This window comes from Nipponia nippon, unplaced genomic scaffold (genome assembly GCF_047370975.1).
Source record: "Nipponia nippon isolate SJK-2023a ecotype South Korea unplaced genomic scaffold, ASM4737097v1 scaffold_3, whole genome shotgun sequence".
NCBI classification, from domain to species: domain Eukaryota; kingdom Metazoa; phylum Chordata; class Aves; order Pelecaniformes; family Threskiornithidae; genus Nipponia; species Nipponia nippon.
Window position 1 is genome coordinate 15,187,090 of NW_028262347.1, and position 15,123 is coordinate 15,202,212.

Here is a 15,123-nt window from a genome sequence, read left to right on the forward strand (position 1 = left end):
CTCCTCCTCTCTCAGCAGCTGCTCCGCTGGCCAACAGGCTTTATCCTAGACAGACTTTTCCTAATGTCTAAGTGAAATTTGCCTGGCTTCGCTTTAAGCTCATGACTTGTCACCTCCCCAGAGAGAATGATTTATTCCCTTCCCTTTTGCAGCAGCTTTTTTCATAGTTGAGAGTGTTATGTCCAGTAAGTCTCCTTTCCTCTAGGCTAAACAGCTCAGTTGCCCATGTTTTCTCTCACACTAAGACTTCCAAGGCTTCTGACCACTCTTTTTGCCCTCCTCTTGTCTTCACCCAGTAGGTCCACTTCTTTCTTATAGTATAGTGCCAAAAAGCCAACCATGCAGCTGAGGCCTTGCTGAGTAGCCTGGTAGAGTCACTTTGCCCATCTTGGCAGATAATATTCCTGCATACACATCCTGGTAGGGCATTTGCCCTTTTTCACAACAGAAGGACCCCATGGACTCATGTAGCCACTTGGTCCCTAACTTATAATTTATACAACTCCTTCTGTCCACGTACGTATCGTTATTGAATTGTGCCCTATTTTTTCACACTATTTCTCTAATTCATTATAAATACTGAGTACTATTTCTGTCCTACAATACACTTACAGCCTCTCTTGGATAACTATGTCCTGCAAATGGAAGAGGAGATCCTCTATTCCATTGGAGAACCTCTATTCCATTATCAAAGTGGTTAATGAAAGTACTTTAACAATATCAGACCTAAGACAGATTCCCATGAAACTCTGATAAATGCAGTCCTTCAGCTGGACAGCAAACTGAGATCACAACTCTAAGAGTATGTCTTTCCAACAGGTTTTGCATTTATTTTCATAGCAGTTTATCTAAATAGTGTTTTCAGATTGTAGCCCCAATGGTGAATACCAGAGACAACTTGCAGGGATGGTTCAAGTCTTATAGTAGACTGGCTTACATAAGTGGAAAACAGAGAACCTTCCAAGCTGCCCTAGGGGTAGTTTCACAGTGCATCATGAAAGAGCTTGCCCAGACCTCCCAAGCCACACAGAGGACATGTCCTTCAGCTTCCAATAAAGTAGCCTCATGCACATCTGCTCCTCTGCACCATTCATCCCACCTGGAGCAGGGCCCTGGTTTGCCACCTGTGGGACGGTGGGTTTCCCAGGCATGGGAGTTATGGAGAGCAGGGACCTCCCCCTCAACAGCAAAGATCATGGCAGACTCCAAGACCTCCTACTCTCAGGGCTGAACATCTGCCAGTCTCCAATGGGTCCTTGCACAGGGGCTCTTCTGGCCCTGGATAATTTTGCACTGAAAGCACACAGTTACACCGTTAGAAAGGGTGCTCGTCACACTAGAAAGGACTGCTTTTAGGAGGGACAATGTTAATGTTCCTATGAGAAGTTTTCAGTCATGGACGGGGAAGTGCTTTAGAAGTGAAGGTGTGGCACAGGTCTGCTCGTACAGACTCAAGTCAGGAGACTGGCAGCTGCTGCTGTTTCACTGTGGAAGCACTGCGGTTTTTTCTGGCCCCTAAACTTGTATGAGCTCTGCTCAACAGAGATTACAAATCTAATTTTGAGCATTATTTTCCAGCATTTTGCTTGAAAGATAGGTTCAAGTAGGGCAGCATCTCCTTCTTGCTGCCAAAAGATCTTACACACTGAGCTCTAGCCAACAAACACTGCCTTCATTCAGCAAAAAAGACCCTGTTTTCACGGAGGACCAGACAAGAAAGCCCAGTCTGAGCCTTTGCTATTGAAAATGACCTAAAAAGCCTGAAAATCAAAAGCTTAACCAGGGAAATTCCAAAATCCTGAAAAATAACCTAGAAAATGTTATTGATTTATTTCATACGTAATCAAGAGAAGCTTCTTATCTTGGAAAAAAAGTCCTCGCTAGATCCACAGTGATTCTCATTATCATACGATCTTAGGAGTTGAGTTGGCTCTACTAGAGCCAAAAAGGAACCAAAAAGGTCCAAAAGGGTTTCCAAGAGATGTAGATTGTGACAGAAAACGTGGCTGAGAGTCTAGATAAAAAGCTCTAGTTTAAGAAAAGTGAAATTGATTCCTTATGTATAGGCTTTAGCATTTCCTGGGACCAAACCCAAACTTCATAATTCCAGACTGCAACGTAAACTGGGGTTATAACAACCAGAAGTTAGAAATCCCAATTAGAGAAGATTTACCCACAGAGCCTTTCATTAGCAGGTAACATGAAGAATCAATATTTTATGACCTGTCACATATTTGAGTCATCTGTCATGTTTTATCCTTAGATGTTGAAGTTATTTGACAGCTCTAAAGTAGAAGGAAGCAAAACAGAAAAGAAGTTTTTTGCTGGTGTCACACTTTCAGACAAATTTAACAGGTAATAGTCTACAACAAGCAATTAAAACACCTTGGTCTCTTATTACAGAACAAATCCTACTCCGTGGGGCCTGAGGGAAATGCATCTCATAAAATTTGCTTTTTTTATATAAGAAGACAACACAAACTATAATTTCCATGCATGAAAAAAAGCAGAAATGCTGCTACTTAGCAATGCGCAGATGAATACTGATTTTGGCACTTTACATAATAAGGAAGCAGCAAGATCCACCTGCAAAGCCTCAACACTTTTCCTCTGCTGGGGTCCAGCTACTGAGTCCTCAGATACCAGTCTCAGTGGAACCACAGACCTATACAGGAACATACCCATATGGAAAATACTGCATATCTATTGTCTAGATAAAAAGCACAACAAAAGAAGGAGATTAGATTATATAAAGAGGAGGAAAGAATGAAGGTTAAATGCCTGTGCAGTTACCTAAAGGTTTAGAAATGTCACAAAAGGTCATGCCATTTTTTTTGCCAAGTTCCAACTCTGAATCACGTCTTGCACTTGAATCTCAGCTTTCAAAAAAAACCTTCTGTTCCTGATAATTGCAAAGAAAATCCCTAGGTCTCAGGGAACATGAGGTAAATAGGAAAGAAATCAGACTTTTCAGAAGCTCGTGTTTGTACGACTCCCTGGTTTTCGAAGGTTTGTGGCTCATTAAGACTTTCTGGAAAACAAGGACTTCATTGCATGAGCAGTGTTGACAGGATGGGTCTTCTCTCTCTTCTGGTGTGGAGGAAAAAAGGAGACATTTTCATTTTTATTTGGTTCTGTAGGTAGTTAGTGGAAAACAGCCAGTTTCCAAAGTAGCCTTGTTTATCAGAGCATTTTCTTTCATTTTCCACATCCCCCTAGAATAACTCCTTTGATGTGATAAAAACAAGAAGCACCTGAGAAAACTTCAGTCTCAACAAATTGGTATTTTGCAGTGAAAATCCCTTCAACATAAAGTTCCTATGGGCAATACCAGGGAAGCCCATAAGAGTGAAGAAATCTGAATGGCTGCATTTTTTCCTGTCTCCAAGCAATTGATAATCTGAGACTTTGCTAGCAATGGGTTTTGAGAAATACCTTGGAGAAGAAAGGTGCTGCAGGGGCTGTAGGTATGACCACCAAGCTTATCTCCAGGGTTCAGTGACCCATCACTTTGGGAATACCATGAGACAACGACATTTACTTAACTACAACCACGGCTGATGCTTTCCATAGTGTTGCCCACATGGAGTGAGCCACCGCAGCACTGCAGATGCTTGGTCCATGGCACCGGGTGCTGAGCAGCGTGTCCCAGTGGCAGCCCAAGATGGGTGCTAGAGCACCTGTCCCTGGTCAGCAGTGGAGGGTCAGTGAGGTAAATGCCAAGCACTGCAGCTCTGCAGAACGGCTTTGTCAGGCACGTCAGAAAAAAAGGAGATTTTTCTTTTTCCTTGAGTTTCTGCTTATTTTTAAATCTGCCAGGACAGAAGCAGCAGCTTTACTCGCCCTAGCTGAAGAGACTTTGCCGCCAGCGATCCCCTGCCCCGTGGTCTCAGAAACCCAGGCAGCCTTTATTCTTCCCCAGGGCTGGGGTGATCTGAGAGGACGTGACCGCTAGAAAAGGACTCCAAATGAGGAGATGTTTCACTCTGAAGCGATGAAATATTTAATCCCTGCTCTCTCTGGGATATTCATCAACACAGATTTACTTATCTGCCGCTCACTGACGGCAGCGGCTGACAAGGACGATGACAGCTGACATACATTAACCCAGCCACACAACACAAGCTATCACTCCAGAGCAGAAATCCATCATTATTATTTAAGCACCGAGGAGGTGTCTAGCTTGGTGCCAGATACCAAACGCAAGCGGTACCTGCACTGAAAAGTTGACACCACCGGGGTCTGTCGGAGGCTCTCAGCACGACCCAGAGCCCTGTTAGCCCTGAGCAGCCCGGCACCGAGGGCACACACAGCGTCCCCCATGCTCCCACCGCTGACCTGGCCCATGGCACTCGCTGCAGGGCCATACCCTGATGGAGGAAAATGAGAGGGAAGGATGGACAAAAATCACTTGTTTAGGGTGGGAGGGTGGAAGCCTTTATGAGAGTTTTGCTAGAGCTACACAGCAGGATAGTGCATTAACCCCCGTACTAAAGGCTGTAGGTAGAGTGAAAGGCGTTATTGCACACCCTGCTGCGGATGTAGCTGTGCAGACCAGACTCATTCTCGCTTTGTCTAAGCTCCCCCCTTTTTTATTGATGAGCTTCATTTCTGAGCAAATCTATATCAGTGTCTTCTTTATCTGTTGGGTTCTTCTGAACTATTACTGTTTCTGAGGAAGGGGTGGCTGAGTTTTGAGGAATCCTGGTGAAACTGGGTTTTGGTTTGAGATGGTGGGGTGGGGTTTTTCCCCTTCCCTGATAGTGTTTTCCACCAGGCTGGTTGCTTCTTGAGACCACCCTGCTGTCTCTTGCTGTTACAATGGCATCCTTATGTAGAAAGGTGGCATTTACACAAGAATTGCCTTACAGTCATTGGTGAGAATAGCCAAACTAATGGAAAATTGTCCATGTGTGTGTCTGAATCTGGTGTAGGGAGGAAGGGGGAAAGAAACCACCAAGGCTCCTAAGCCCGGGAGCCAATCTTATGCTATATGAGGTGTAATCCTTCCAGAGGAGATAATAAGGTAAGCTATTTACAGCACCACATGGATGCCACATCTGAGTGTTAGAGAAAGTGTTGTAGAAAGAGCTGCCCTTCAGACCACTGACAGTCTTCTTACTCCTGCAAGGTACACCACAGGTTACAAGTGAAGTTCATACACTTAAGGCTTCTGTATTCATGCCTTCATATAGACAGGCACAAGGATAGGGCTAGAAAACACTGGATGTATTGAGATGCTTACAGACTGATTATCTGAAGAGTCGTTTATTTAGTCTCCGTCATGAGTGCATCGCATACTGGAGCCATTGCCAGGAGGGACTGCATGTGGGGAGCACAGCAGAGTGTGGAAATGGGACAGTGGGAAGAGCAGAAAACAGCTGCGAGGTGGCACTAGGGAGGTGAAGCAATGCTGGGTGCAGAGGATGGCGTGCGGGGAACACCTGCATCTGCAGGACCCCCGCGGAAGGAGGTGGGAGCCAACAGCTTCCCTCCAATGATCGGCTCCCACAGACAGGAGGAAGGCAGTGCTAGGAGTCGTGCTCTTTTCATTGCCATCACCATTTCATATGCACAGCAGTTGCTAAGCCTCATATGCCTAAAACAGCAGGGCTTGCTGGATACGCTGGGTTGTCACCTTCCTGGTCTGAACCAGAGGAGAAAGAACAACCAGGACACTGTACCACTCCCATCATTCAGGGCTACTGCAAATCAGCCTGCTTTCCTGCATGCTTTTCAGCTGGCAATTTCCTAACACAGCCCTCCCCTTCCTTCTCTGTGAAGGGTTTTTTTTCTCTGCACTGCTAATCACAGTCTGCCTTCTGTGCTGAAAGCTCTTCAGGGAAGGAATCTCCTCTTCTTCTTTTGCAAGAGTGCACTTAACACTCCTACAGCAACTCAGAAATATGTTTAAGAGAATAATATAAATTAATAGCAATAATAAATCCTTATATATTGCCCAAAGCCTGTGTAAATCAGTTTTGCAGCAATCCTGCAGGACAGCTGGAAAGGGAAGATGACTGCAACGATGCCTTCAGGACCGTAAGCATCCAACAAGCTCCTTGCTGCACATCAAACAGGTTTCCATGATCGATGGTGATCACCAAAAACCTCGCCCTCTCCTTAGACCCTGGCTTTGCCATCTCCCAAATCCAGCCTCTGTTCTAGCTGAATTTCACCTAACCCACAGAGATTTTTTCAGTAGTTTTACATGTAATCTCATAGCTTTGGAAATGTTTGTGGGCCTTAGGCATGGCCCCAAATATTTCCTATTTGCCTAGAGAGTATATAGCCAGTTAATTAATATTCCTGTGCTCAGGTAAGCTAATCATTAAGCCACAGTTTTGAAACATCACACTAAAGCTTCCCAAGATCCTTATCTTTCTGTTTCCCATAAACATGTCGCTTGGCGACTGTACCTTTTGCAGAGACAGAAATGGGATCAATGTTTGCAGCTCATTAGCAGGTTTTGAGACCCAAACTTACAGCAGCCAGTCACTCCGTGAGGGGTTTGTGCTGAGGGTGAAGGACCCGCAGCTTTGCCTTGGGGAGCCCCTGCCCCAGAGATGCTCTGGATGAAGCCCTCCAGCTGCAGGACCCTTCCCATCCACGGTGAGCCCCAGCAGCCAGAGCCCCGCTCCCAGCCCCGGCCCAACCCACTCATCAAATTTTATCTTTCCGCCAGCACAAAAGTGCCTACAAAGAGAAAGTTTGGAAAACCCTGGATGTGCCTTTGCACAGCAGGGAAGCAGGTGGGATTTGTGCTGCGCTCCCAGGTCATGCAGCTTTCGCGCTGGCCGAAGAACAGGGAAATTAATTTCACACATAGAAAAGAAAGTTTATTTTTTTTTATTATTCTGCTGCATTTAAGATTCACCAGCATTGATACTTTTTACTATGTTTTCTGAGATGCTTAAAATGAACTTTAGGTAGATGTTTTAATTAAGTATTATGTTATAATTAAAAATCAGCAAATTATTGCAGGAAATTTCATTCACAAAAATGTCATTTTAACATGCCAGAAAGGCCAGAGAACCATCACAGCCCTGCTCCTTTCTGTGTGGAAGAAAAACTCATTATGCGAATCAGGAAATCATTTGGAGAAATGCGGTCTGTTGAAAAAAAGAGCAGAGCTCCGTTTCTTTCACACCAGTAAAATAAGCCCCATCGTAGCAGTTTCCTTATGCAGAGATCCTGGCTAGCACCTTCAAGAATCTGCTTCAATATCTTGGCTTTCTCCCAGGGCCAAACTCCTACTCTCTCTCTGCTGCACAGAAAAGCAGGCTCAAACCAACGCGAAGCCTGAGCACCACACTTAAACCGGTGACTGGTTCTTCCCGCGCTCGGGCTTGCTCGCAGCCCCCCCAGCCCGCGCTGGCCCTGGGCGCTGCCTTCTGCCCTTCCTGATGGCCGAGCCTGGATGAGTAGAGCTTTGTATCAATGTCAACAAGATTTGTTTTCCCAGACCAAAGATGCGCCAACGTCAACTTCTAACATTGCCCAGCACAAGAAAACTCCTGGAAGATATAAAGTTAATAAAGCTAGATATAAACTGTTATTAACGAAATGAAAAAAACATAAGAGTATACAATGACAATCCAAACATTTTCTGGCTGATCTGCCCAGGACCTAATCAAGGTACCTCCACTGACATGGCTGGATCCTCAGAGGGGCTCTTAGTAAACAAGTACAGATCAAAGTTCGTAATAGTTTTTAAATAAAGATGATGCAGAGCTTTCTGAGCAGTCTGATCACGCAGCTTGAAGGCTGGCGAAACAAACAAAAATACCTATGGATCCTCTGGGTTCCAGGGGAGAAACTGAAAAACAACTCCAGCAAATGTGCAGAATATAAAGAAAGTAAAATATTTTCACTTTAAACAGTTAAAGAACAGGAAGAGTTTAGGAATCACTGTTCAGGGACTCCTGTTTGGTGACAGCAATTTATTTGACCATCTGGGTAAAGAAAGACTGTAGCAAACCACACAGAGGAAATAAAAATAGATGAACAACAAGTAACTGATTTTGCTTGACTCCAGCCTACAACTCTGTGGAGCAGGAAGCTACTTCACGTGAAAGACATTATTGATGAAGGCATTTCAGCCTCTCTCCAGTCCTTCCAAAAACATACTAGATCTCCCATGCCAGCAAACCTGTCTTGAGACGTGACTCTCATCCCAAACTTGCCAGAAATATCACCAAGTACAAAAGACAAATTGATGAGCCTTCTGGAAAGGGACCACTGGAGGAAGGAGCATCTCTGTGCTGCTCCACAGTAAAAGGTAGAGAGGAGCTCCTTTCTTTAGGAGAAAGAATAGGAGTCTTTTTGCTGTGTTTGTTCATTATGATAAAAATCTTCCTTTTCTCGACAGGCACAGAGCAAATATTGAAATGGAGGAAAACGCTGCCCACTGTTCAGCAGGATCTGATCACTACATCTCAGTGTTTTGGTACCCGCCTCGAGCGGACACACAACCTCCTCCCTTGTTCAGGGCACGCTGCGCCATCTGTGGTGGTAGCAGAGGGGCGGTCGTGCCTGCTCGGGAGGTACCGTGGTGCAGCACCAAGCTGTCCAGCTGAGGGACCCAAAAGCTGTTGGTAGTGAGGCGTGGGTAGCAGAGCCATCACCCAAGGGAGCCCTGTTCCCATCAGCCCAGTCTGGAGCTGGCAGATGACAGGATGACAGCTATGACTTGCTCCATCCTTGGATAGGTCTCTCTTCCCTCTGCCTGTCGGTCTCCTGTCTTTCTCACTGACACATACACATATGTTGTATTCTTGGAGCTGCATTCAAACCAGAGGAAAGCCACCTGAGCCAGGGATTAGGCAGGGTGGCAGGGAAGCTTGAAGCCTGCCCATATTCAGGATTTCAGAGCCTGTCACTGCCACTGGGTTATATTTAGGTGTAGTTGAAGGAGGATCCTTTGGAACTAAGAAAATTGTCAGGCTCTGATGAGGTGCATTCTTTAAGCTGCTCTAACCCTGTTTCTCAGGATTTGCAGTCAAAATTCACCTGCGCCCCCCCAGGCACGGTCTCGCTGACAAGAGCAGCTAAGCTGAGTGCCATACATAGCTTGGCTTGTGCCTTCCCACTGGGCTGGCATGCTCCTTGTATCCCTACACTCAGGCTGGTCAGCCCTTAAGCTGTTGAGCTTATCTTACTGAGCCTTCCTGGGCTGGAAGTGGAATGTTAGATCCACCTTCTGCAAAGCCATTTGCTCACCCATGAAGGCAGTCCTGGTACACAACTGCACACCCTAACAGGACTAAAAATACCCGTCCTCAAGCTGTGCTCAGATGAGATCTTTGACAGCCTGTTACAAACAACTAATCCACAACTGCCTAATAATTTGATATTTCAGGGTGAAGATTATTTTCTGTGCGGGGGCAGTAGCTTCTCTCTTCATATCTCCATGCATGCTGTTAATCACTCTGTGCAGGATAATTATAAGTCCAGAATTCACACACCTCACGTTGTCCATCTCAGACTTAGGTCTACAGTCCCACAGGAGCCAGCGGCACTCATCCACCCTGGGAACCATCCCAAGATGAAATGAGTTACCCCAGGAAGGCCCTGTCCCTCTCCAAGGACTGCCCAGAGCCTCACAGCCGATGCCTGACTCTGAGAGAGCTGATGTTATGTGAAATGCATCTCTAAGCCCGCCCTCTGTCTTCTCTGTCCTCCCAAAAAATCTCCTCACCTTTCTCAAAATTTCCATCTGGAAGAAAATAGGAACTTGAAGAAGTCAAGACCACAAATGGGTAGACTGTCCTGACACACCCTGGGCTCCAGACTTAATTTCCCAATATATCTCTCCTTTCATACTTTGGCAGAAGGTGGTCAGACTTAATTGCTCAATCCTTTCTTTTTTTTAATTAATTTGTCTTGACAACCGCAATTTTTTCTGGAGACTTTTGCTTACTGTCATAACAGCTTCAAAAAACATTCTGTCTGGAGAAATAAAAGAAAACAACCCAGAAAATAATGTTTCCCTGCCATGTCACTCTTCTCCCTCCATAACACGCTGCCTGCAAGCAAACAGCCTCTGAACTGACAGCCATTTCCTCGTGCCATGTGTCAGTCTCCACATATAGTGACAGAAAAAGGGAAAAAAAGCAATGTAAGAATAAATTGGCTTTTCAAACTACAAGAAGTGGCCAGAGTCTGGCAGGGAAGGGCAGGACTTGGCCAGCAGGGCAGTCACGGGGAGCATTAAGAGTGCAAGGAGTGTAGCTTTAGGTCTGCCAACGCGCTGTGTTTTTTCTTCTGAATGACAGTATATGAGTTGTTGATGGCAAAGGTCTGTCCAGCTGTGTGTCATACACAGATACTCCATACACAGCAATCTGGCAAAATTGATCTGACTGGATCCTTCAGCCTTTTTTCTGTTTCTTCTTGGAAAAGGATGTCTAATAAAGCGGCATTCTGTCTGTTCGGTGGCTAACTCTGACCAGCATCACCCCTGTGGCCCTGAAACCGTCCTCTCAGATGCTAGAAATGCCCTTGTGCAGCCATGAACTGAGCCTTCTGCCTGCAAAACAGCCTGGGCCTCCTTTCAACAGACATTTAGAAAATACTTGAATACTCCTGAAACCATTTCTTACATCCCTGGAAACACTTCCTACAGCCTGTGCCCTGGCGTTCAGCTGCTGCCACTAATAGGGTGCAGAAAATGCTGCCCAGCAGGTTGAATAAGTCCTACCCTTCCACTCAGCTCTGGTTTCACAGGGCTTACATACTGAATTGGTAAAAACCTTGCCGTTTTTTATGTGATTCGATTCTATATTATTGCAAGGAAGTGCTGCAACAAAAGAGCCAGCTCACATGCCCTTCTGCTGTGATGAGGTTCTCCTCTAATGCCGTACGGATAAAACCATCACCCAATTTCAATCCCAAAGTTTTGTAAAAGTTTTAGTAACCCCTCAGGGTTTGCTGTGTACTCTCTTTAACCCCTGCCCTCTCAGGTAGGCTTCAGTAGCTGTGAGTGACGGCAGAGCAGGCAGCTGCCAGATCCTGCCTGCTCGTTTGCCAGGGGGAGGAGGAAACGCGCTTAGGTAGCTCTGGTGTGGACAGGTCACTTATCATGTTTTGTTGAAAAGATGCTGAACAGTCAAACACTGGAAGAGGGCTGCTAGCAAAATACTTGGGGAACTTCTGTCCATTCTTCCCTCCATCTCCACAGGGTAGCCTTGTTCCCTCCTTACCGGGCCTAAACGGCCGTGCAGGGGCAGGCACCAGAGAGCACAACTCGTTCACCTCCTGGCCACCTGTTTCCAGGATGATCTGTGGGCAGCATCTCCAAAACATGTGCTAGAGCTTCAGCTTGGATCACCAGGACTCTTATGACTTTGGAGAGAACCTGAGTTGGTGCCTGGCTGTTTATTGAGGGCACAGTATTTGCCTAGGGGCACTTCTCAGGGCAGTGCATAAGCACCCCTGCAATAATGCCAGGGCAAAGGATGCTCAGTGCATCAAGGGGGAAAAGGCACTCACAGCAGGTAGGCAAATGGGAACACACATTTAAAGACACCCCTATTCCTCTCTCATCATATGAAAACTAAAATCATTCTCTCAGGCCACCCAGACAGTTTTTGTTCTGTGCTTTAAAGGGATTATCTTCAAAGAAAGAAGAGAAGATGGGACACCAGATGCCCCCGCAGCTGGGCATCTAGCTGCCTTTCATGCCTTTTAATTACACACATCTGGATGTTGACCAGGCCCTGAATGCATGTCACTATTTAAATTTTGGGGTGCAGTAGCTACAAGTGGAGTTTTAACATGTTTAGCATTGCACTAACCCTGATGTGAACAACAAAACCATCTACCTGTGGTTACAAGGAGCTGACACAGATCATAAGCAGAAAGGCAAGAACTCCAAGCACCTCATTATAAAACTGAACTTGTCCAAATTTTTTTGGCCTACTGCCTGGGCAGCAGTGTTATCCAAGGTGCCTCAGCATGTCTATTTTCAATTGCAGATCTTCAGCAGCAATGTTTCTTTCCTCCTTCATCTCCTCCTGTACACCAAACACGGTGTCAGCATTCAAGAAAGATAATTTTGCTCCCTAGGCTAGAGGAATGCTGTGGAGGCCCTGGGAAGAAATCTCTGGTGCTTCATTAGCCCATGGGCTTCTGCCAGCTGATGTGGTTTTGGAATACCACCAATTTTGGTGTGACCATGAATGCCAGGTGCTCTTTAGCTCAGTAATTGAGTGTGTTTGGGGACAGCAATAAAAGATTAACTCTTGGAAAGATGTTATTTTATAGATGCCAGTCAAATAAATGGCAAAGAAAATCGTATCAATATGGCTGGTGACAATTAATGGTGTAAAGTGTTAAGTTTGTTGGAGAGAATAGATATTCAGACCTAGAAGGTCTGCCTTTCTCTGTATATTTACTACCCATCTGACTGCCTTTACAGTAACAGCATGTATGGAACTATCTGAAATTCGGTACGTGCTTTATACCCTGACAGGGAGCAACCTGGAAATCTCCCCATGATTCATCTTCAAAACACAGAAATGTGTGGCCTCCTTCTGAAAATGTACATAAACACTAAAATGCTGTAAATCCCTCCCACGGTGACTGTACCCTAGCTCTGCAGTCAACAGAAGCAACTGCCCTAATTGAACGGGTCAAATATGAATAATAACCGTGTTGTCAGGATGTCAGCCTAACAGGCAGCCTTTCAAGAGTTTAAATAGAGGATTTAACAGCAGAGCACCTAGGTGGTTTGGGTAATATGGCTTTCACAAAGACTGCTTTCATTAACTGATTTCTAGGCAACAGCACTAGAAAAGGGTTGTAAGTAGCTCTACGAAAAGAAACTTCAAGGAGTCAAAAGCCCATGATGTGATACAAAGCGGACTGAGGGATGTTGGATGTTAATGACTTATTTCTGCCTTATCAACTAGGCACCTCTGGCATTTATTAAATTTAGTTTCCATGTGTATAACACCTGTGTGCAAAATTTGTCAAAAGAACTAATAAAGGTTTTAGTATGTTACAACTGAAACACTGAGTACTGCTGGAAATCCAATAAGCACTGTTAAGGATTTGAATGCCACAGGTACATGAAATTATGATTAAAAATAGTTGAAAGAAATGGCTCATTCAGTTCTATTAAGTTTGGATTGTTCCTAGGAGTATCAGGACATGTACGCCTCACCATGCAACTTTGGCTTTCCCTGGATTTCTGTTTCACCAACTGTGGATTGCTTAAGAGGCTCACAAAACCCATCTCACTTAGCAAATTAACAGATTGGAGGCTCAAGCACTTTTTCTTTCTTTTCTTTTATTTAGTAGTGCAACTTACCTACATTAATAATTACCGTATTAATTACATTAGTAACCATACTAATAAAATACACCAAAATTCCTGACTCATACCATTTTTAATAGATTTTATTTATCACAAATATGTGCATTTCTCATCCATTCTTTATCTTTCATTTTTGCCACATGTTTTAAAGGGAGAAAGGAAGCTCACAGAGCTATCAGTGGTGAGTTTTCTTTTACAATTGGAAATTACCATCTCCATTACATACTCGCGCCATAAAAATGTTTTTACCACAGTGAACAGTATATTTCATATTCGTTTTCTGACAAAAACAAAACCGATCCATTTGTCTTCTGCAGGGCCCTCCTTAGCTCACCTTATGCTTCTTGCATAGCTTATTTGCTACTTTCTAGTCTCAGCAGCATCAATTAAAAGTGTCTTCTTTGTAAAATATATCTGGACTACAGATTGATGCTGAACACATGTGGGCTGTAACAAGTCAGAAATTTTCCTCCAAAACAAAATTTGCTTGAAAAATGTCGATTTGTGGGAAGTTGATGGGGAAAGCAGGCACCAAGGGTCCGCAGCAGAAGGGTTAGCCACCACCGGACTCCCCGGTTCGTGGTACCACCATCCCGAGCTGTCAGGTCTAGGCATCCTGCTCCGGGGCGTCGCTCTCCCTGGCGTCTGTGGGTAAATTAGCAGCAGGCCAAGGTGACCACGAGAGTCAAGGTGTGTGAAGAATTGGTGGGAATGGGAGAAGGTGGCTGCTCCATGTAACATGGGGGGGGGGGGTAAATGAAATATTTCGGTCTTCTTACAGTAACAGTTTTAAGAGTTTCTAGTTCTGAAACTCTCAGTTCACTGTCATATCACAATGAAATTCAATCTTTTTCTTTTATTTTCACAAAAATTGTGATTTTGCCCAAGTTCTGCATTCCAGCAGTCTCCTGCAGAGTCCCCTGCATTCCGATGAGGGGAGTGGGGGTTGCGATGAAGGTGGCTGTCCTCTCCCCCAGGCCGCGAGCTTGTAGGACCTCTGACCAGTGACCCTTTCACAGGAGGCAATGGGGAGGCTGCCTGCCAAATGACTTCACAGTTTGATCTGAGTGGTCCAGGAGAGTTGAGCTAATGGTGAATTTGCAGAGCTCATTTGGTGCAAGAACCTTCTGTTCAATGCCAAAAGCTGGAGCAGTCATATTTCTATATTTGCGTGTACACAGGTACTTGTAAATAGACTTTCTCATTAAGCCCCTGTTCCCATGTGCTGCCTGCTCCGGCGCCGATTTACAGGCAGTCACCTCCAGCGAGGAGGGGGGAGCCTTCATCACCCTGGTCGCAGTGCCACCACAGCCGGTGTCCACTCTCCTCTGTATGCAGCTCTGTTTACCGTATATGGAAACTGGATGAGTGAGAATTAGGTTTTAAGAGAGAGTTTGGGTTGAAAACACCTCTGTCCTCATTGGGTCTGCTCCTTTGAAATTTAACACAAGGTATTATTTTATCTTGTTTACGAATGTGGATTGTGTGCTCAGGGGAGTGAAAGAAATTATTGATATGGAACAGAAATGTCAGGATTTTAACTCAATTCATGATATTCATCTAGCAAATGTCAGTCTTGCCCCATACACACTGTATCTTTATTTTCATATTGCTCAAACTTTAGATGAAATAATCTCATTATTTCGACTTCCCATGTCGATTAGCTGATGAAAACTGATTTTTAAGAATTCCAGACTACAATTCCTTGTCATATCTGAAGATTAAACTTGTCGTTTTTCATGGTAAATGGAAATGCAAATAATGAAGTGTATTAGAATATTGATCAGAGCCTTGCCCTGAGC

At 44.8% G+C, this 15,123-nt stretch overlaps 2 protein-coding genes across 10 annotated transcripts in view; one reads left to right on the forward strand and one right to left on the reverse strand.

Moving 5' to 3' along the window:
* LHFPL3 (LHFPL tetraspan subfamily member 3) overlaps positions 1-15,123 on the forward strand; it is a 263,450-nt gene that overhangs the window by 248,126 nt on the left and 201 nt on the right. The window lies entirely within an intron of this gene.
* The window catches only part of LOC148054503 (uncharacterized), a 69,048-nt gene continuing 60,835 nt past the window's right edge, over positions 6,911-15,123 (reverse strand). For 7 of the 8 annotated variants that reach the window (XR_015707068.1, XR_015707066.1, XR_015707033.1 and 4 more), the window contains one exon: positions 13,303-14,681. Coding sequence is in view for 3 of the 8 variants with exons in the window: in XM_087768053.1 (XP_087624179.1) it covers positions 14,335-14,681 (347 nt within the window). In the remaining 5 variants the exon portion in view is untranslated. Of the gene's footprint in view, positions 7,518-13,302; positions 14,682-15,123 lie in introns of those variants that run through there. The other variant, XM_087768055.1, reaches the window with a different exon arrangement.